Raw genomic sequence first — 23,667 nt, forward strand, 5'->3', positions numbered from 1 at the left:
AGCAAGTACCTACTGTTTTTTAAATTAAAATGTAACACCTTTCTAATTAATGTCTTAAGTCTTTTAAAAATAACAGATTCTCAATAATGTAAAGAAAGCAGAACAAGGTATTTCTAAATTACTATTCCTGTTTTGAAGACAAAAGTTAACTGAGAAATTAAAAGGCAGCCTCTAGCTCCTCATTAGCTGGCCTTCCAGACTATGGGATCAAAGCTTTAGCTTTGGAATGATTTTACTGCTTCTCTTCAGTAATCCAATGTACATAAAGTTGTGTCAGCCTGACAGGTCAAATTGAGTTTGCAGGAACAAATTGGAAAAGTAGAATCAGTTATTGGATAGCTTTAAAGATCGTCAAATTGTTTAATTATAGGCTTTACTGAATTTGTTGAATCCATTTTTATTCCCCATTAAGAACGGAGTGGTTCTCCCCACACTGCCATGGAGAAACAGGACTGCCATCTGCTCCTGCTGCAAAGCCGTAGTGCAGATGGATCCCTTGGGTTCCATGACTCCCTCAGAGCCCAGGACAGCAGACTGATCAAGCACGCTGGCCATGAAACTGTTCATGTGTTCTAGAAATGATAACTTGCATTTGGGGTTTTGTAGGATTGTGTGAATTCAGACTTGTGGTTGGCTATGGAAGAATAGTTTTGACCAAAAGCATATTTCTTTATTCTCAGATAGCCTGGGATTTGAAGAATTCAGGTGGGTTTTTAGTTGTCTGTTTAGGCAGTTTGCAACTCATCCTCCTGGGTAGAATGTTCTGGTGGCTGGCCTTGGCAATGGCTCATTCCTTCATTCTTCTCCAAAAGGAAACATTTGCTTTCAGGCAGAATATCCCTGCCTATGCAACATGTATAACCCCTCTTGCTGGCTGTGACCATTGTACAAGCAGTACCTGAAAGTAATTTATATCATGAGCTTGAATCAGACAGAAGGGAACCCTTTATTAATGTACACAACAAAATTCTTTCAAATCCGAGATGAAAGACTGTTTTTAGAGTACATATTTGCAGTGGATTTCAACTATCACTTTTCTTTTTTCCCTATTATTTACTTTCTTTGCCCTGTTTCAAAGTGTTAATCTGGTGCTTTGAGAAAGTTTTCTAAAAAAACTTAAGATGTACATTATGAACTCACAATAGGCAGTTCAAAGGAAAATCTCTAGGACTCCCGTAAATTGCATGAGACGGGAAGAACACTTTTGTGTCTGGCATGATGTTACATTTTGAGCTTCAGGACACCAACAGGAGCATCAGCAAGAGGCAGCACAGCAGACTATTATATGGGTGTACAAAGAGATGAAGCATCATTTTCCAAAATGAGTTCCACTGGATTAGGGCATGAAGTACACACACACACATATAAGGGAGCAGGAGGGAGGAAGAGGGAATTCCAAGGTCAAATGCATCTGGAAAATTTTGCACATGCTTTCCCTTCATAGAGACACTCAATATACTTTATCTTAAAAGGCATGAAGTGTTCTATAGTGAAGAAATTTGCTTAACCCCGAATTTCTCTAAGTGTTTGAACCACAGAATCCTTCTCGCTTGGAACTAGCAGAACTTGTGTTTTCAGTAAAACACTTTGGGAAACATTCTCTCAGTAATCACCAGTTAAGGCTGTATCAAGGATTAGCTAGTGCATTAATTTTTAAAATAATTATCCTGTCCATTTTAGTCATATTTTTCCTTTGAACTAAATTAGTTTATCTCTACAAGAGTCATTTGTGTTGTTTGAACCTTCATAAGTTTAGAACCCTGGAATGTTGAAGTTTTATCTATAAAAGCCAGAAATTAAGGCCTTGTTTAAATCAGTAAATAATGACTTTTCTAACCACATTACTAATTTGCAAGTGGTCTTTGCCTCTTCCATTCCTAGCTAATAATCATAGTAGCTTCCATATGTCTCCCATGTGCCGCTCGTGGAGTGGATATTATTTCCCAACAACCAAACAGCTAAGTAAGATCATCCCCATTTTATTAAAAAGAAAATGGAGCTTCTAAGATGCTGAGAAATTTCACTAGTAGATAGCAGGGTGAAAAACTGAATCTAGGTCTGCCTCTACTGTCTTCTAGGCCACACAGCCTCCTTCTACTGTGAGCTTACCTACCTTCTGTGTTTAGATAGAATATTATGTGTCTACATCCAAAATAAAAGCACGCTGATTCTGCTGGCTTTGAAGAACAAAAAGGGACTGTGAGTTCTTATCCTTAAACTAAGCATCATCTATACACACCCCTGTCATCACCGTTACCACACTCTTACAATTATTGGCTTACTATTGGTGTCCTTTACCAGGTTGTGAGTGGCTGTGTCTTTTGTCCCTTACTGTAGGACCAGGTAAAATTACAAATGTAATAATATCTAACACTATTAAGCAGTAACTTTGTGTCAGACCTTGATTTCGATGCTTTAAATGTATTATTAACTCATTTTCTCCTCACACCAACATCTTGAGGTCATCACTATTATTATCTTTGTGTTACAGATGAGACGCCTGAAGCTCAGAGAAGTTAAGCAAATTGCCCAAGGTCACACAGCAAGTAAGTGAAGGGGGCTGTAAAAAATTAAGAAACAGAAACCTCTATAGAGCGGGGAGACCAGCAGGGGGAGCTCTCACCTCCTGTAACTATAGCGGAGCCCAACAGGAAGAACAAAGACTCCTCTTCTTTTCTGGCAGGGACTCAGCCATTGAAAAGCCACAGACTGTTTACTACAGCCCTCCCAACTTCCTTTTTCCCTCTATAAAGTTGTCCTCCTTCCCTTGCTGTGGGGACGTGCGTGTGTCTTGCCACGGGTGCTGACCCAGAGTTGCAATTCTCTACTGATCCTGAATAAGCCCACCTTTGCTGGAAAAATATCAGGCAGTTTATTTGTTTTGGGTCAACAGGGCCAAGGGCCAAGGTCTGAGCATAATAGGGACAAATGAACTCCTTGCTGAATACTTGACAAATACTTGACAAATAAAAAGAGTTAACATTTCTTGAACTCTTATTCTGTGCTAGGCACCATTCTAAGAGCTTTATACGAAGGGGTAGGATATAGTTTACCGGTAGAGTGTATGCTTAGTGTGCATGAGGTCCTGGGTTTAATCCCCAGTACCTCCATTAAAAAAAAAAAAAAACTAAATAAATAAACCTAATCACCCCCCCCCAAAAAAAAAACAACAGAAAAACAAAAATAAGAGCCTTACATGAATTATGACTTCTGGTCTTTACAGCAATTCTGTGAGATGAGTGTAATTATTTACACCTCCCCACCTTTTTTACAGAGAAATTGAGCAAAGAGAGCTTAAACAACTTGTTTAATGTCACAAAGCTAGTAAATGATGGGGCCAGAATGAGAACTGACTCCAGAACCTGGGTTTTTATGCTTTGAATGAATGTGTAATAAAATAAAGTTTTTAAAAACAGAACTAATTACAACACAAAGCAGTAGAGAATGATCGACCTAAAAAATTTTCTTATGTCACACACCTGTGAAAATCACTAATCTCAGAAAATGTCTGACACCATTTTTAAGAGGCCATAAAAAGTCTTGTCAGCTATCTCCATTATGAAATTCTCCAAACTGACACATGGGTTTTTCTAAGTTAGAATATTTTGGCACATCATTCCTTCTTATGGCTTGTATCTTTAAAATGAAATTAATTAAGATTATGATTTGGCCCCTGGGGAAAACTGATTTGCAAGATTTGAAAACAATCATGAAAAAAGATACCAAATCATCAGTAGGATACCTTCTAGATATTTTCACAGTTCCTCCCCCTCATAGCAAATATTCCTCAGCTCTAAGCTCCCCTAAAGGACCAGAGACCAGAAATAAATAGGAGCAGTTGAATGAGAAGAGAAAACAGAAAGTATCATAAAAACAACTTTATATTTTTATGGACAACTCTGGGAGGGCAGTTATCTGCTGCTTAGCAAACAGCTGCATGATGTTCAGCAAAAGTTTGCCTCTCTGGATTTATGAGGTGTAAAAAACAGCCATCAAAAGATCTGAAAATGATGAGACCAGTCCTGAAATCACCGTGTCAACACTTAGAAAGTGCTGTGTGAGGCAAATAAAAATGATTAAATTTTGTGTGACAGAAGGATGCCGGTACACAGAGCACCAGTAACCATTTCCGCAGGGAAGCATTCGTCGTCACTGGGCCATAGATAGTGGCCGGGGTGGATGGGAGAGGGGCAGCCTGTACTGCTCTGGTGGCTGCAGAGGAAAGGAGGGGTGGTTGGCTTCTCACTGTAAATTACATTGGCTTTTTCCATGGATATCAAATTTTACACTGACTTCAGTCCAATCCTATCATGACAGAGCATCTCCCCCAGTTCCCCAAGGTCCTCCTCTGAGGATGATTATTACTCCTATTAGTGAGCACTTACTATGTTAACAACGATTCTAATCACTCTATATCTATCCCCTTATTTAAACTTTAGAAACTCCATTAGTGGGTACTATGACCAACTTTACTGTACACCAAGGAAACCGAGACAGGGAGAAATTAATTGCCCAAGGTAAAACAGGTAGAATGAAAGAGTCCAGAATTCAAAGGCAGACAACTGGACCCCAGATTCCACCCTCTGAACACTCAGCAAGCAGCACCCTGGTGGCCAAACCAGTCCACTGTCTGTTATTTTTATCAGCCCATGAGCTAGGAATGGCTTTTACATTTTTAAATGGCTGGGGGGAAAATCAAAAGAAGAATAATATTTTGTGACACGTGAAAGTCACATGGTATTCACAATTCTTTGTTCATAAACAAAATTTGATTGGAACACAGCCACACGTCTTCATCTATATATTGCCTGTGATGGCTTTTGAGCTACGACAGCAGAGGTGAGCAGTTACAGCAGAGGTGGAACAGCCTGCAAAGCCAAAAATAGTTATTCTCTGGCCTATTACAGGAAAAGTTTTCCAGTGCCTGGTCTATGCACCAGACGGAGCAAGGGCTGGGAAAAAGTCTCCAAATTTGCCGCACCCAAGTGACCATCTGTTCTGCCACTGCTATCCAAGCCACCCTTCCACTCCACTTACCTCCATCTCTCTCATCCTCCAATCTCTGCTCCCGTGTGTGAACTTGACACAGTACCACATTTCTGACCTACCACCAAGAGGTTAGTTTTTTCTGCCTTGAAATGGATGGAGAGAAACAGAAGTGTGGCACACCAGTCAGACCAGATGAGGACATTCTACAAAGTGGAACTAGGAACAAAATCAAGTTTCCAAAGTATAGTTATTATGACTTTAAAAATACCAAGGCCAGTGTTCAAGTTGGAGAGGAAGAAGCATTTAAAATTTCTTTTTTTAATTAGCGCTCATCAAAAATAGAAGGTTAAACTGTTGCCCTTAAAAAGGGTGGTCCCTTCAACTGATCCAGTCACTCAACTGCCTTCCCTTAGGCTCAGCGACTCTCATCTGAGAATAAGAAAATGCCAGTGAGTCACTCCTGCTGAAGACACCTGTGTGCATGAAACAGCAATCAAGGAGGACAAGGCAGAGGTAATTGGGAAAGTAGAGCTTCAGCTTCCGTGATCACCAGATTTCAAATATTTTAATAAGTAAATTAAAACCCGTGTTTAATTTAAACATTAGTTTGATAAAAATTGCACCTGAATACTTCATGCCTGGCTTTTATCTCTCAGAAATCGCTATAGCAACAGGACAGGAGCAGGATTTGGCATTTCCTTAATCACAGTTAAGGAGGTAACCGATAAAAGAGGTGTACTTTCAACAAAAGAACCATAAAATATACATCATCAGACCAGCAGAGCTCTGATTTTCTCTTGCATTAATATGCATTCTCCAAGAACAGAAAGCAAGAAGGTGAATATAATTATTTCCAAAGAGGAGATATTACCCTGGACTCTCAAGGGGCCTTCTCTGTATATGCACAGCAGGTTTAACGGTCCCCAAGAGCTTGGTTCTTTGACATCATGTGGGTTTGTCCGCTCTGTCCCCTGATGCAGCTGAGCTGCTGCAGGCCCAGAGAGCTGTTGGCCGTGTGTGTGTGATGCACAAGAACTTGGGCCTTTTCCATGCTGAGGTACCAACACAGGAGAGCCAGACAGAGCAGCCTTGTAGGCTGCCAGCAGTGCAGCTTTACAGATATGATGAAACACCAGGGACATAACCAGAGGGTCCCGCTTTCCAGACTCGATCCAGAGGACATCTTTGTCCAGCTTTAGAGAGGAAACCCACTTTTTCCATTTTGATTCCCTCAAAATGTCGGGGTAGGAGAGACACTATAGTGTAACCCTGGGCTACCGGAACCTTAAACATCATTTCTTTTGATTCTCAAGAAGACCCTAAAATACTCTCAAAATTACACATTTAAAACTGGAACACTTCAGTTCTTCCAACACCTTCATTTTATAGATGAGGAAACTGAGGCTCAGAGAATTGAAGTAAATTGTCCAGGGTCATCCTGCTCATTTATGGGACACTCAAGGCTTTCATTTCCATTACACTCACGCCTTGCCTCTCTGTTCTTCTGAGCATGAAACCAATTACTTTTTTAAGTGACCCTGGACCATTACACATTGTACTAAACTCTGGTTGCCAAAAGCTAATGTTGCCTATTGAAACACATTGTTAAATCATGTGTCTAGAGCAAGGGGGAGATGTTCCCATGGCTTGCTCTTCTCTGGAGAGGTGGTGACCCTGGCCCTAATCTAACTGAAACAAGAAAGGAAGGTTTAAAGTCGCTGCCTGCAGCATCTCCCACGAGAGGCAGTCAATCAATCAGCAGAGTTTCAATCTTTAAGCTACGCTAAGCCCTTAGGTAAGCTATTTCAGCCAGAATTTATTAGGGACAAGCATAAAATAGTAAAAGTGTTCTTTTCCCAGCCCCGCTGGTATTCAATTACACACACGCACTAGAGCCTAGGAGAATGTAGCTATTTTGGCAGGGATCAGCATGTCTTCAATTATTAGGATGTTGTAGGAAAAAAATGAATGTTTCTTTCCAAAGACATTCTCATTCCTAGGAAAAGTTGGGACAACCATAGTTCTATAAACATGCTCCACCTTCTCACGCCCTCTTCACTCTATTATACACATTCTTCCCTCAGCCTGAGATCCCCTCTCCTCTTTCTACTCTAGATTGGCTCCTCCATGAGCTTTTTTCATTATCCAGGCCAAGTTGGTGGCCACTCTTGTGTACAACTGACAAGCTCACTGCATTTTTTCACGTTTCTATTATTGAACTTCCTACGTTATATTGTAACTCAGATTTTGTGTTTGCTTGTCTCTCCCATTGGACTATAAACTACTTGAGAACAAGGGACCCTGTTTTATTTATCTTTGCTCCCCACAATACTTGGAATAAGTAGATGCACAGTAAATATTTATTTTCTAAAATAGTGTTTTGTGAATAGTACTAACTGAATTTTTGGTAACCTGCACATCTCAGCAGTTCACCATTTTCTCTCCCTAAAAGCATGCCCTTGAAGACTTTGACATCTTACACTTCTGCATACACTTACCTTCCTCTTTCATTCCTAAGTTGATTAAGTCATTTGGCTAAAACTCAGAAGTAATCTGAACATTAACACTGGCTGGGATTGCCAAGAGGGCGGAAGGCCTATAAAACTAGTACATTTGCCCAGGGATGCTGGAATGGTGGAAGTTGCTCATTTTCTCTTCATCAGAATGGCATTCAAACTCTTGACCCAGACTCACAATATAATGTACATTTTATATTATCACCATGTACCTCAAAGCTTCCAGAGCCAGACTTCAAGGTCTGCACCCTGGCTCTGGAATATATCAACTCTCTGTCCTTGTAAAGTTGTTTAACCCCTTGGTTTTCTCATCTGCAAAATGGAATTGGTAATAAGCTTTACCTCCTTGGATGGTTATGAGAACTAACTGAGTTACGATACATTAAAGTTCTTAAAACAATGTCCAGCACTATAACAATGTCAGACATTATATTAATACTTACATGAATTAAATGAAATTAGAAGCTTATGAAATAATACCTGTATTAAGTACTATCTAAAATAGTATTTATCATGAAACTTTAAATTGATTTCATAACCTAATATTGGGTCTCAGCCTGCAGTTTGAAAATCACAGTGCTTAGCAATTTCATTGTCTTTTTAAATATTCATTTGATAGAGTTTGGTAAACACCAATCACTTTGGGGAATTGCTTTGGGGACTACAGAGCTTCAATGAGAAGGATTGATGAGAATGTGCATCCTAGGCTCCCTGATTTATTTCAAGAATTTGCTCAGCCAAAAAGGAGATACATTAACCATTCCTCTCATCATTAAGTAGATTTGAATCTTGTCTTTTAGCTGGCATTTCTTTGCAATTACAGATGAGCATCCAACCTCTGGAGATGGCCCTGCCACCTCTTGAAACCAAAAATCAGTTAACTGGGTACCACTTCAGAGGATCATGCCTCAAAAATCAGTGGAATTAGAAAACAGTCTTTTTCTCCTACTCTAAATATAATAGCCATTAATATTTACTCAGTACACTCTTGTGTGGGCATAGTTCTAATAATTTTAATTCACATTGCTTCATTTAATCCTTAAAAAACTCACACACAAACCCTATGATATAGCTACTATTATTATCCTTACTTTACAGATGAAGATATTGAGGTGAAGAAAAGTTAAATGACTTGCCAAAGTCACACAGACAGTAAGCAAACCAGGACTAAAGACCAGTCAGTCTGAGTCAAGAACCCTGGGCTTTGTGGATGACTTTGCAACAGGGCTCTACGTCTGTCCAAGGATGGAGGAGTCAGGCACTGCACATGTTACAGAGTAGCGTTCGCTATGGGACATCCTCACAGAGGAACACGACACCTACTGCTGTCCACTGACAGTTTTCTATACGTGGGGACTTTCCTCTACCCCAGCTGGCTGGTCAGCGGTTCTTTGTACAACTCTATTGCTGTGTATTTCTCCTGGACCTGAGACCTGTCGACCTTTCCCCTGGTCTTGTGAAATTACTCCGTACCATTTCACATAGAATTAGTCACTCCAGACACTGTACATCTTTAAAATTGTGTACATACTTCAATTCTAGCAGCTAACACAAAGCATTATAATTGGCAGTTTGTGTTGTCACCCCTGCCAGGCTGGCAGCTCCTCTGTGCTTTTCATATTCACATTTCTATCTATATTGCCTGGCAGAGAGCCTGTCAAATAATTGGCACTCGATAAGGGAGCATTTAACAAGTGTGAACGGATGAGTAGGTGGATGGACAAATGAACCTCTACACTGAAGGCGAGAAATCACTCGGTGCTGTCATCACTTATTTCATTCACCACACTTCTTTCCTGCCATTCTTCTTTTAACAGGATTTCCCAGAAGACTGGAAAGTTTAAGAAAAATTATAATAAAATGCTTCAGAAATGTCTCGCCTTAGAGGAAATTACTATGATGATTTCACAAACTGAAAATTTGTTCCTCATGAATGCCTCTTTTATTTTTAAAAAAATCACTTCTGGTAGTGAAGTGGCTTTGGATTCTGTAAGATGCTCTACTTTTGACTTTGGCAGATCTTACCTCCTTCAGACAAACCCCTCTTTCCTATCACCATCACTCCCCACAAGCCCCACCTGCCTTCTCCAAAGGTTTGAGCCACCTATGGGAGTGTCAGAAAACATATCCTGGTGGAGGTGTGGTCCCTTCTGCACATAAGTGCCAGGATGATTCCATCAGGAACACCAAATACCCAGCTGCGACTAACAACCTAATGATTAAGTTACCGGGTTTTAGTCCTCACTACTGTCTTCCTTTCCTTTTTTAAAAACATTACATACGGTTTCAGTATTCCGTGCCCTATTTTCTGTCTTCGCATACTATGTCAGCCAACAATTCCTGACAACTAAAACAAACCATTCTTCTCAAGGTTTTCTGTCACAAACATTATCATTTCAAAGGCATCAGTAAGAATTTCAATTCTACAAATTCCCGCATTTGTTATGAACATAATTATGGTGAATGAACAAATGCTTGCATTTTGCTAATTGGTTAATAAAATCATGGAGGCATGAAAATGCTTAATGTTATATTTCACGTTTACTCAGTTTCCAAAGAATAAGAGCGAGATGGCACTAGGATCTCCATAGCGATGTATCTTAGCCAAGCCATGAAAAAACCCCATTGGATACAGCAAGATGTATTTTATAACTTACAAATTTTCAAGGTGGCATGTGGTGTTTTAGCAAATTTAATACCGGTTTTATTTTCCGTGAACACATTTTGTTTATAGAATAGTAAGTATACTAGACTTTTGTGTCAAGTGCTGGACTGAGTGCTTGATATATATGATGCCATTTGCTCATCACATCTGTTCTATGAATTATATTTGAAGTCAATCATTCAGGAAAATTAATTCACTCATTTATACAACAAACTTGTACATGAACTGCCTTTTCTGTATCCTCTGTGTATATCTCTTGCTACCTGCTGGGGGATACACAAATGCATAAAGCAGAGTTCACCCTAAACACGTAGGATTACTTTCTTCCTTGAATTTTTTACATGTAGCCATTATGTAGATTTCTATAAAAACAAAATATTATGTAAATTCATATGGAAATGGTATGATCATTTTGGAAAAAATTCTGGTGATTTCTTAAACATGTAAACATATACTAAATTTATGTCCCAACAACTTAACTCTTGGAATTTGGTCATTCTTAACCAAGAAAAATGACAAAATATTTCCACAAACATTGCATGCCTATTAATAGAAGTTTTATTCATAATAACCAAAACTGGAAAATAATTGAAATATCCACCAACAGGTGATTGGATGAAATACAATACAGCCACATAGCCTATCGTGGAACGTTATGCAGCAATAAAAGGGAACAAACCATGGATTCATGCAACAAAATGTATAAATATAAAACATGTTAGGCCGATTTAAAGAAACTGGAGTACGTATTATACAATTCCACTTACATAAAACTCTTCAAAAGTTATAGTCTAGAGAGAGAAAGCTGAACACCATGAACCTAAACACAGAATTGCTCAGGGGCAGAGAACTGACTGGAAAGGAAAATAGGAAACACTTTAGGACGCTGGAAGTTTTCTGTGTCTTGATTATGGTGGTGGCTACAAGTTTTATGTATTTGCTAGAATTAATAAAGCTCCACACTTAAAGTGACTTATTTTTATTTTATGCAAATTGTACCTCAATGAAATTGATTTTTAAATAATATATACATATCTGGGAAGCAGTGTTATGTGTCTGAATTTGTGTGTCTGACATAATGAATAAGAACAGGAGCAACTGAAGGCCAAATTCTAAGTTGATAGATTTGTCAGCAAAACAGCACCTTTTATTGGTAAAGTCTTACATAACTATTTATGTAAGGCTATAAATTTGGACTTGAGATTCCTAGCAGCCAGAATAAGCCATGTTCAGCTTGCAAAATGGAATTTTATGATAATTTAATTACAGTAACTTTTAAAAATTATATGAATTTTTAAAAATAACCTGAAATAGTGTTCCATAAAACATGTAATAAATCAAGATAAACACAAGCTCAGAGGTTTTGATTAAAATTCTTACTCTTTCATCTTTTGTGCAGGTCATATCCCAAGTGACCCTCTGCAGAAACTTTTGTAACTGATGTTAACTCTTCCTGAACACACTTCACAGGTAACAAGTGGGACAGACTACAGAGGGGAAGGAGGGGTGGGTGTGGGTGTGTGTGTGTGTGTGTGTGTTTATGCTTTTCATTTAAAGATACTTTTAGGTTTAGTTCTGCTGTACTTCGTTTTAAAACCTAAGATCCTATTTTGTGGACACGTGGGAATGGAAATATAACAGTGTATATGATTGAGAAATAGTAAGAAAGGGCAACTTGTGCTCAAAATATACAATATTACCATGTAACTTATTTCACCTTTCAGATTCTATGCCTTTACCAATAAGCACACAACTTCATAATCCCCTTACATGAAGTATTTTCCTTCGTGGATCAACAGCCAATAATTTTCTCTAGCTAATACTCAAATTTTAGCAAAAATGGATTTTGACATTTCTTCTATAAAGTTTGCCAAATGCTTTCTTCGACTCCAGGCTCTGTGATGAGGCTTAAACCTGAACAGAGGAAACTGAAGCATCCTTAGTTCAGTATCTAGGTGATTCAGTGTCAAATCCAGGACTGACTTCATCTGCTCCTTCGAGAACCCAGACCTTGTCTCCCAATTCCAGTGACCAAGTCTTTTCTGTGGTTTCTGTTTTTGAATTTTAACTTGTTAGACCACATGATGTGCTGTACTTCGAAACCTAAAACACTGCCTAGTTATACAGTTTCTCTCAGGAACCAGAGTCTTGTGCGGTGTTCTGCTTCCAGCGTTTTCTGTTGTCTTCTTTCCAGTCCTTGGTGGGCTACTTGCATCTAGTTGACTTCACCTCCCTGGCCCTCCCACAGCCTGGACCCCCACCTACCACCATTCCCTCGTCTCCAGAGACCCGCATTTGTTGGTGTAGCCCAGTGGCTCTTACCTATCTCTGTACATGCCAACAGACTTAACTCCCTGGCTAATTAAATAAGAATATCTGGGAAAAGGACCTAAGTATCTGTATTTTTTTAAAACTCTCCAGATGATTCTGAAATTCAACCAGGAGGTGAATAGAGGGAGGCAAGGGAGAATTCGAAATTTCAGGGGACTCAAAATAAACTGATAATCAAGAAATAACTTTAATGCAATATTTTTTAAAAGTCAAAACTAATGCAAAATAATCCATCATAAACAAAAGATCAAAATTTTAAGTAAAGAATCAGTACTTGGAACCCAAGGTAAAAGGAAAATTCATCATACTGATGCTGTCTTCATTTAAAATGTTGATGTTTTCTTCATCATAGACTTTTTTGCATGAACTTTGATTTTTAAAAACATTACAAAATATTGATATTAATTACTGAGGTTTTTGGCAGCCCCTGAAATTTTGCCCCCTCCTCACCCTGGTCTGGGTCCTGCAAACCCCTGAGCTAGCTGGGTGCTCCACACTGTCTCTGACCCCAGTGTCATTTGACCTTAGCACAGATGTTCTCTTTTCCAACAGTCCCCCACCTGCCAAGCCAAGCACCAGGCATGACAGCACAGACAGGGAGTGACATATACAGAGGACAAGATCAAGTCAATTGCCATTTGTCCAGAACCCCAATCTCTTTCTCAGGCTCTAGTCCAGTCTGAGGAAATACACTAAAACCCAAAATACCTAGGAGGGCTAGGCTGATATGTGCATTGTAGAACCTTTCTCCAGGTGATTTTAATTCCTCATTATTCCCCACCGCCCACACCAGAACCGCTCAGCTAGATCATACAGTACACGGTTACTCAAAGTGTGGTCCACAGACAAGCAGCATCAGCATCAGCTGGAGTTTACAGGAAATGCGCACATTCGGGTCCCACCCTAGAGCCACTGAAACAGAAATCTGGGGACAGTTTTATCCAGATTTTAACAAGCTCTTCAGGAGATCCAGAAGCATGCTAATGCTTGAGAAATGCTGAACGCATAAATAAATCAACTAATGGGTTGATGACAACCAGTGGACAGCCACTTATTACCTAGACAGCTCAGATCATCTTCAGAGACAAGGGTAGGGCTTTCCCTAATTTCTCTCGTGTAGAATTCTTGTGTGAAATTCTTGTAGAATTCCTCTTGTGCAGAACGCAGCAGGTATGAAATCATGTCGGCCCCTGGGTCCCAGGGACAGAGACTTGGCCAAGCAAACGGTTTCCTAGGGAAGCCAGGGAAGGGAAAGCCAGGTACCTAGAGCAAGCTGTTAGGTTGGGAATGCCAAGGGTGGGAAGCAGAAGTGTTAAATCCTTCCTCAAGCTCAAGGGTCAAGTCCAAGGCCAGATCAAAAAAAAAAAGTCCCGGCATTCTTACAAAGGAGCCTGTAAGTGAGATGCTCATTTTCACTGATGCTAGCCAAGTGGCACATGAGACACTCAAGGAGCCCTCAACAGTTCAGAGGGTGGAATTCACTCAGTGTGATCCAGAGCTTCATCCCGTTGATACCCCCATGGTCCCATCTACTCAAAATCTAATCTTCCATTGACATCTTCTAGAAAAAAGAACATCTAGACTTCTAAAGATAGAGAATCAACCCGTTCACTGTATAGGGAACTAAATTAAGGGCTGTTTTTCATCTTAAACAGAAGTAGACAAACATTAACATTTGGTATATTCATTTGGTGCCTAGAGAAGAAAGACATGTTTTCTGAGATTCCATAAAAAGTATAAAGATTGGCCCATGGGCTACTTTAGAAAAATAAAAATCAGGCTGAATTACACTCTTCTTAAAAAGATAGTTTGGAAAGTTTTGTGTGATACCAGAGTGGCCCTGGTTTAGATTTCCACTGGATGTGTTTTCCTCTTAGAAATAAACTGACATAAAACATTGCTGGGTGGTACGTGTGATTGGATGCCCAGAGGCTGGGTGAAGAGAGAGGCATCCAGGGCAGTTAGAAAGATTCTAGTAAGTGAGGCAGAGCCAGAGTGGAAAAATTTACAGATCATATGTAGGTTTAAATTGATGTCCTTAGCTCAAACAGTTTTTGGGAAAAAAATCTTTATCAGCTCAGAAGATTGCAGCTGAAGTGGTTTAAAATCAATTTTAACCCATTTCCCATTCATATGCTATGAGAGGAGGGAGCCAATTTCCCTGGTTCACTGGAGAAATAGTCTGAGGATGTACAGAGTACAGAAAGAAGTTGATGTCGGTTCAGAAAGATATTTCAAGCTTCAAGGGCTGTGTCTGGACTGAGAAGGGTTTGTTCTCCTCAAAGTCCTGTCAAACAGGGAGTGTAAATATATGTCAGGGCTGCTCAGGTACTGGAGTTTCTGTAGAACTTGGGCTATGAACAACTACAGGACCAGCTACTTCTGGACCCCTTGCTTGTAATTCCAGCCTCCCAGACTGAGAACCGTATCATTAGTGCATTTAGAAGTAAATCCTTCAAGGGGAGAAGATTATGAATCAGTGAGGACTGACAGGCATTTGTGAGTGTGAATGTGTGTGTGAGGGTGACAGAGAGGGAGGAGGAAGGGGAGAGAGAGAGCGAGCGTGTTCTCATTAGGGGACGATCTATGATTTGACAGCGTCTCTGCTGCTGCTCCTGCTGCTGCTCCTGCTGCGTCTGTATGGTCTGTCATCAGTTGGAAAGGCTGCGAGGGTTTAGAGGAACCGCAGTTCTGAAGACGGAGCACTGCTAAGTGGTCTCCCTGTCAAACAAAGTAGACAAGCGTTTCTGCAGGACTGGAAACTCGCACTTATTACTGCTTCATCTATCTTAATAAGCAGGCAGCACTACAGAGGAAAAGGTAAGAGAAGCAGTTGGTCTCTGTTGGGTCTGCAGGGTGGGGGGCATGGGGAGATGTACGCTGAAAGGCTTGCTGTTTTGTAGCTAAAGGGGTCTCACCCTCTGAGGGCAAAGGAGGCAAATGCTAATTTTCTGCCAAGCTCTATCATTGAGCCTCTCGGCTTATTCACCCCCAGTATCTTTTTCTTCTTTATTCTACTTTTCCCAAGCATCTGAGAGGTTTCTTCATATTTATTTTTCAGATATTGTTTAGTTTTTTCCACTGAGCACTCTTTCAAAACAGGGAGTGTTTTCTGTATCTCTTTTCTTGATCATTTTTCTCCATTAAAAGGAAAACAGTCCCTTTTATTGTAAGCTGGTCAAAACAGTTACTCCAGCCTACACTAGAGTTGCAATAAAAGGAGTTTTCAGAAGTACATCTGAGCCCTATTACTGTAGAAAAATGGGAGGTGAAAGAAGAGGATGTGAGAATTACATGTAAGTGACTGTGACTTGATCTGAAAGGCGGCACTGTGAGTGAATGTGGACTGTAACTCTTCACAGGGGGAGAGAACCACGGTGATAAAGGCAGGGCACTGGAAAGAGGATGTGTTGAGAAGTGTTTCAGAAATACCTCCAGCCACTAAAGATGGAAAACGAGACAGTAAGTGAACTGAACCAAACACAGCTTCAGCCGCGAGCAGTGGTGGCCCTAGAATACCAGGTGGTCACCATCTTACTCGTGCTCATTATCTGCGGTCTGGGCATCGTGGGCAACATCATGGTAGTCCTGGTGGTCATGAGAACCAAGCACATGAGGACCCCCACAAACTGCTACCTGGTGAGTCTAGCAGTAGCTGATCTCATGGTCCTGGTGGCTGCAGGCCTGCCCAACATCACGGACAGTATCTACGGTTCCTGGGTCTATGGCTATGTCGGCTGCCTCTGCATTACTTACCTCCAGTACTTGGGCATTAATGCATCCTCTTGTTCAATCACGGCCTTTACCATCGAGAGGTACATAGCGATATGTCACCCCATCAAAGCCCAGTTTCTCTGCACATTTTCCAGAGCCAAAAAGATCATCATCTTTGTCTGGGCTTTCACATCCATTTACTGTATGCTCTGGTTCTTCTTGCTGGATCTCAATATTAGCACCTATAAAGATGCTACTGTGGTGTCCTGTGGCTACAAGATCTCCAGGAATTACTACTCACCTATTTACATAATGGACTTCGGTGTTTTTTATGTTGTGCCGATGATCCTGGCCACTGTCCTCTATGGATTCATAGCTAGGATCCTCTTCTTAAATCCCATTCCTTCAGATCCTAAAGAAAACTCTAAGACATGGAAAAATGGCTCAATCCATCAGAACAAGAATTTGAATTCAAAGACTTCTAATAGATATTTCAACAGCACGGTATCTTCGAGGAAGCAGGTAAGCAAATCTGAACCTCTAAGTCCACAGGGGAAGTGTGGGAGAGAGTTCCTTGTGAGATGGGATCAACTTTGCCCTACTTAGCTGATGGCGAAACCAAAATACAATCATGCAAGTGTTTTACAGTGGAAGCTTCTGCTTTACATATTAAATCCGTCTCTCAAACAGCTGAAGCTGTAAAAATAGATGGGGAAAACATGATAGCACATCAGCAGGTACTAGTTCAGGTGCTATTAAGATAAAAAGAAACAGAAACAGAAACCCTGGAATTCCACCTTTAAAATGTTTGTGCCTCTCTAAGAAATGTTATAAAATATTTAGACCACTTCTGGCTTCTGTAGGGAGCAGCTGGATATTTTTAAGAATTCTATTGTCTGACAAAGATTTGAGAAAATAATTTGAGTAAAGATAAGTCAAAGTAATAAGGAAACTGAGAAGGGTTCCTGGACTTTTTATTTTTACCTTTAGTTTAGTGGAGAAAGATTCTATCACCTCTTCCTGTAGCTCCCTGCAAAGTATCCTAGCATACAGAAGCACAAAATGCACTTTGCTCAGGAAATGTTCTAATAAAAAGGCTAACACCAAGCTCAATTTGCTACAAAGAATGATTGAATGTTTTATATGTTTATTTTTCCTGCCAAACCTAACTAAAAATCCCTTTATGTTTCAGATCACCTGAATGCACAGGTGGTTACATTGAATAGTGGTTTTACATGAATGAAGTGCAAATTTGTTTCAGTAGATATGGTTTATAAGACAATAGAGGAGTAACATACTTTTATACCATATGCACGTTTATCTGTATTTACACAATTACTCTGAGTTATTTATGAATTTACCTTTCAGTTCCCTTCCCTTCTTTGTTAAACAGAATAAACAGATGGTAAATATTCTCAGAGCTGAAAAGAAAAACTTAAAATCAACAATACTGGCTTTTTCAAAGGGGTTGAATTTTCTCTCTCTTTTTTTATCCTGTAAGAATATGGTTCTTCCTCTGTACATAGAAACTGAGTGTACTTTTTGAAGTATGCATGTGAATCATCCATACTGTCACTCCTAAACTTTAGATTAGCTGATATATGAAGAATTGTGAGTGGACATTGGGAACACAGTGAAATATTACTTATAAATGTAGGTGTTTTAGACATGCATGAAATGAATAATGAACTGTCACTAAAAAGAAGTATATACAACATTTTAAATGAAGCCATGATACTTTATGTAACATTTATTATTAAAGATGCCTAGATGATGAAAAGGGAAGATTTCAGCAACTAAAGCCAGCTCTTAGATTTCTGTTACTTGGGTCTAGCAGTGCTACCTCATACGAGGCATATTCGACCATCTATTACCCAAAACTTGATTAAGGGAAATTTAGAGAGATCTGTTGGCCATCTGCCAAGACAAACATTAACAAATACAGTAAGAGAGTAAAGAATGTGTACATCTCAATTAGAGACTAAACATGGGTTAATGTCTGCAGCAAAGAAGGTCAGGGAGTATATTCATTCATTAGACTCTAATTAATATTCTTCTGATAAATTCTAAAAAATTGTTTGTCTGGTTGGATGTCCTTCCTTTCAATTACAGTCATTAGTACCTATCAGCAGTAATATGTCCTTTAAGTTGCTAATTGTGTTACATGTTCACACTCTTATTTCAAAGCTGTTACAGATAGGCTGTCCTTATAGAGTCTGAGAGGTAGAAGAAAAAGCCAAAGATTTGGCTCCAGACAACCCTGGGTTTTAAAATGCCGGGGTTCTAATCAAGCTTGGATATATGACCTTGAATAAGCAGAACTCTCTGAACCTCAGTTTCCTCACCTTTAAGGATAAGGGGAAATAGCAACCAGGCTTGGTGTGAGGGTTCAGTGAAATAAACTTAGGAAAGACACCTAAGATGGAGTGTTGGGTCACCTGTTAATTAGCCTCCTTCTGAGTTTTGTTTTGTTTTTTTAAATATGTTGGCAACTGTAAGGGACATAGGGATTTATTCTTTAAAATACACATTCACCATTTGAACAAAGATCATTTGTTGAACATGTGTGTATATAGTAACTTCTCTAAGGAACTTTTTAATCATTAGGGCATTTGGGACTGTATTTGGAGCATTTGGGTTTTGATGTCACAATAACATCGCTGTCACTTAGCATCAGGAGCTGGGGATGCCAAATGTCGTGAAATGTGTTAGACAGTTCTGCACAATGAAGTGCCCTGTTACTAATGGCAATAACACCCTCCTTGAGAAACAAGGGATGCTACTTAAATCAATAGAAGTGCATTTAAGTAATATGTCATCTAATTCCACCTTGATTATAGATAGGAGGGATTCAGAGAAAAGGAAGGAAATTATGGGGCTAGAGGGATCAGAGAAGCCTTCATGGAAGAGGTGGCATTTGAGAAGACTCTGGAAGGATGAGGATAATTTGAAAAGTAAAAGCCAAGAAAGACAGCACAGAAAGGACAGGGCCGGGGTGAGAATGGTATAGATTTGGAGAGGGGGCCGGGAGAGGGTATATAGCGGGTGATTTTTATGGTGTAGTGATTTGGTTGACTAAAACAAATGATGTCTTTGAGGAAACAGCAAAAGGTAAGATTGGATTGACAGAGTGTGTAGGAGAGATAAAGGGGTAGGCGGGGGGATGAAAGGGCTGTGGAGGATCCCAACTATTAGACAGAGAAAGGAGTGTGAACTTAGTGCAGGGGCAACAAAGAAGGTGAGTGGTGGGCAGGGGGCAGCAACGAGGAAAGGGGTGTTTGGGGACCATAAATCTGACAGCTGTGGATGAGGCAGATTTGGAGTTGAGAGACTGGTGGCAGAGGGACCACTTTGGAAGTTGTTGGTAATAATTCAGGCACGAAGTAGCAATACTCTCTATCAGGAGAATTTAAAATAAAGTGTGAGCCAGAGAGATGTTTCAAAGGAAGAGAAGGTGAGATGTGAACATATCAGATACAAAGGACCAAGAGAGGACCGTTCAGTGTGGCATCAGGGTTCTGAGTCTGGAAAAACAGTGGTGCCTCTGATGAATGGAATGAGAGCCATGAAGGGGAGTCAGTTTTGTCCAAGATCAATGACCCTTTGATCAGGCTTTTTCCCCTTCTGAAATGGTTCTTTTGTTAAATTTTGGAAAGATTCTAACCTCCACCCCCTATAACCCAAGGACTTTTATTCTAATATTTTCTCTGCATTTTCTTTCTTTCAGGCAAGTTTAATTTACATTTTAACAAACATTCTCTCTGGACGAGGTCTTTCTAACCAAGGTATTAAAGAAAAAACGTGTATAGTCTAAAAGAACTACATTTTAAGAGGAAATAAAAGAGGATTTTTGTGTAAGGAACAAATGTAAGTTCTTAGTTTGTTGCTTTGTTTGCTTTTAACTTATATTCCCTAAGCAGAAAATCCAGGCCAGAATCTTTTTTCTTCTCATTATTCAGATTCAATTATATTTTAGGAAACCAACCAAATATTTGGTAAATTCAATGAAGCAAATTACTCAGAATAATGGCTTGGAATTGTGTAGACAAAAGAATTATCCGATTGACTAAATCTTTTGCTTTACAATCAGTTGTTCTGATATTGAGGAGACACGGTTTACATGATCACGTGTCACATTTCAGCTCTGTCTACACAATGATCTCTCTACACAAAAGATCTTTACACAAAAGATCTCTCAGTTCTATCAATTCAGGTGTCCAGCATTGTGTAGATAAAGCATCTCTATTATTAACTGGATCTTTCAAAGGAACTGATTGGATCCTTAGTATGTTGGAGGCATGGAAATATTTTGGTAAAGGACTGCACTGTGGACAAACACCTTCAATTCAGTTATTTGCTTTCCACAGAATGCAGGGGTATGAGAATATTTTGCAGACCAGGCTACCAGTTTCATTTTTAGTTGAGTCACGGTAACATACTTTTTTTTTTAACAGTATAACTGATAGGGGAACTGTGTAACATAGTCCAAATAAAAACTCCAAGAATTAAGGGCAAAATTTTCATTATGAGTTTTATTTGACTTACCAAGCCTTTAAAATACTACACAGTCTTTGTTTCCACGAATTTCTTAAAAGCCTTCTACCTTACCAGAGGAATGCTGGCAGCCCAAGAAGCAAAAGTAGCTTTCCTTTTAAGGCAATGCACACCATTTATTTGTTGCTATTATCGCTGCTACTTCTGCTGATGATGGAAAAGCAATCATGTGTATTCTGGAAAACACAGAAATCTAGGAATAAGAAAAAAGGCCTCCTTTACCCTACCTTGCAGAAACCACAATTTAGTAGCATTTAGTTATATTCTTTTTCTTATATTTTCACTTTATCTTCTTTATATCATTATATTCAATATAGATATATAATATATAATATATAATATCTATAGATCAATATAGATATATAATTTTATATGCTGCTTTTATACAAAATGTTGAAATTGATAGTCTCAAGAATAGCACTGAGTAAAAGAAAATGGATAAAATTGTGAGTTAGTTTTTCTCAGCCTCAGTGCTCTCATCAATAAACTGAGAATAACAATTCCTCATAGAGTTATTCAAATCAAATGAGATGCATCAGACAAAATTCATCTTTTTGCCTCTCCTCCTACCTGTACCATCAGCTATCCTTCCCTTACTCCTGTCCTTCTGGGTACCTCCATCCCCCGAGGCAGCCTCTTGACTCTAACTCTCTCTTAAGTCTTCAGTAGAAGGATGTATTCATGGAAAATGAAAAACTAGGATAAAGAAGCAGCTTAACTGTCTTTTCTCTTCTCCCCATGCCTCCCTTGTTATTTACTTTTTAAAGAAGAAATCTCAAACGAGGGGAAACACTGAAGATACAAAGGAAGGGAGACATATGGTAGAATATCAGCAGTAGGGCTGACATTTGGAAACATAAAGTCCGTTAAGTTGTGTGGGTAGCTCAATCAATGACTAACCTTAAAAGGCGAATTAGTGATATAAAGTCTTCAGGATTAAGATACTCAATCAGTTTTCTCAAGTTTACTGGGACTGTTTTTGTAGTGTTTTCACAGATCCATCTTTCATTTCTAATTATTTTATTGGTTCCATTTTTTTGGGTTCAGCTATATATCCTCAATAGCACAGAGATCTCTTAGATGGAAAAAAAAGTGCGATATTTGTCATTAGCACACAGATATCTAAGCGTACCATCTTACTTTATTATCAAAGAAAAGCTTTCCATTTTCCAATTCACATACTGTATATGCCATAAATTGCCTCAGTGGAAGTACCCTGCCGTTACATGTTTTGTGTCCTTAGGTTAGATGAATGCACATTGTTTACTCCCAATTGTATACTTGCAGCTTTGAGACATAATTTCACCAGTAGAGAAAAATAAATTTTCCTTTATGCCTACAAAAAGGAAAAAACCTGTCGTACAGAATCCTCAATTTGACCACATAGCAAAACACATCTTAAGATCAGCTAACCTTTAAAATGACAAACTAACTCTATATTTCTTGTATATAGCCTCTTGTGAATTCTTCAGATTGCAAACAGATATCCCAAGTTCCAGACAGATGAAGGCCAGGCTATACCCATGTTCTGAGTCTCCTGCACTTTTTTTCTGAGTTGGAGGAAGAGTGAAAAGTGTTAGGCTAGAGCTAAGTAAACATTAAGCAGAATTTTGCAATAGGTCATTTTATAGTCAATATCCTCCTCAATTTAATGAAACGTTCACTCACAACCCACAAAGCACCTAACACTCTCCTAGGTATAGAGGCTACCAGGATAAAGACAAACTCTTCACCTTCGAGGAGCTCGCTGTTGGCCATGGACACAAATAATCCTGAGCGGAACACTGTGTTCTACAGGAGAGAACACAGCATGCAAGAGGGGAGAAGGAAATGGGAGAGAAAGGAGGAGGGCTTTGTGGAGTGCACGGCATTGATCTGTGCCTGTAAAGATGGGCAGGATGTCTAAAAGCAGCAGCAAGGACACAGGGAGAAAATGAAGAAAGTTCATCAGAAGGAGAGGAGTAGATAGGAGAGAATTTGGCACATGCAGGGAGAGATTAATCTTGGGTCATTGAAGTGGGGCAGTGAAAGTGAATTGTCTAACAAGGTTAGTCTGAACCCAGTTGTAGTCCTGCTACATCTATCTCCCATCTCTCCCCAGCCCTGACCTTTGTCATTCTCCCTACTTACATTCACATCCATGATTACAGCTCCCACCTGTGAGTCTTCAGTACACAGCTCTAGCAAAGGCATCTCCTGACCCATATACCTCATTGGGTTTTGGACATCATGTAAGTACAGCAAATCCAATATGTCTAAAACTAGACCCATTATTTTCCCTCATAAACTAACTTCCTTCCTTCCTTCCTTCCTTCCTTCCTTCCTTCCTTTCTTTCTTTCTTTCCTTTCTTTCCTTTCTTTCCTTCTTTCAATTTAGGTTTCCAAGCCACAAATCTAGGAGTCCTTCTAAGTACCTTTCTGTCCTATATACCCACCCCCCCCCCAAATCAAGTCATAGCCAAGTGCTAGTGATTTGAGCTCAGACTTCCCAGATTCGACCTACTCCATCATCTACATGTCCTAGTTCACCATTTCTCACCTGCTCAACTTCAGGACAAACCTCACCAAGCCTCTCTGACTCCCATTCCATTGCCCCCCAAATCATTCTACTCATGGCTCACTAAGGGGTTTCCTAACAAACAGGTATGTTATCAAAATACTTTTTATAGTTTCCTGAGGCCTAGAGTTTAAACATCTTAGCATAACAGATGAGATCCCGGCTCCTTAATACGTTTTCAGCTTCATCGCCTGTGGCTCTCCTAATGTACACTTTATGCTCCAGTGATACTGAATTATTTGTAGTTCTCGGAACTGGCTATGTTCTCTCATCTGGAACACCATTCATCTGGCGAAATCCTAATTATCTTCCAAGTCTCAGATCAAATGATGCCCCCCATG

The 23,667-nt window shown here is 39.6% G+C and overlaps 1 protein-coding gene across 1 annotated transcript in view; it reads left to right on the top strand.

Moving 5' to 3' along the window:
- The first annotated feature begins 15,063 nt into the window (after positions 1–15,063).
- TRHR (thyrotropin releasing hormone receptor) overlaps positions 15,064–23,667 on the top strand; it is a 35,099-nt gene continuing 26,495 nt past the window's right edge. The window contains exons 1-2 of the mRNA XM_006211572.4: positions 15,064–15,321; positions 15,864–16,737. Of these exons, the coding sequence (XP_006211634.1) occupies positions 15,949–16,737 (789 nt within the window). The 5' untranslated portion in view covers positions 15,064–15,321; positions 15,864–15,948. The remainder of the gene's footprint in view (positions 15,322–15,863; positions 16,738–23,667) is intronic.

This window comes from Vicugna pacos, chromosome 25 (genome assembly GCF_048564905.1).
Source record: "Vicugna pacos chromosome 25, VicPac4, whole genome shotgun sequence".
NCBI lineage: Eukaryota > Metazoa > Chordata > Mammalia > Artiodactyla > Camelidae > Vicugna > Vicugna pacos.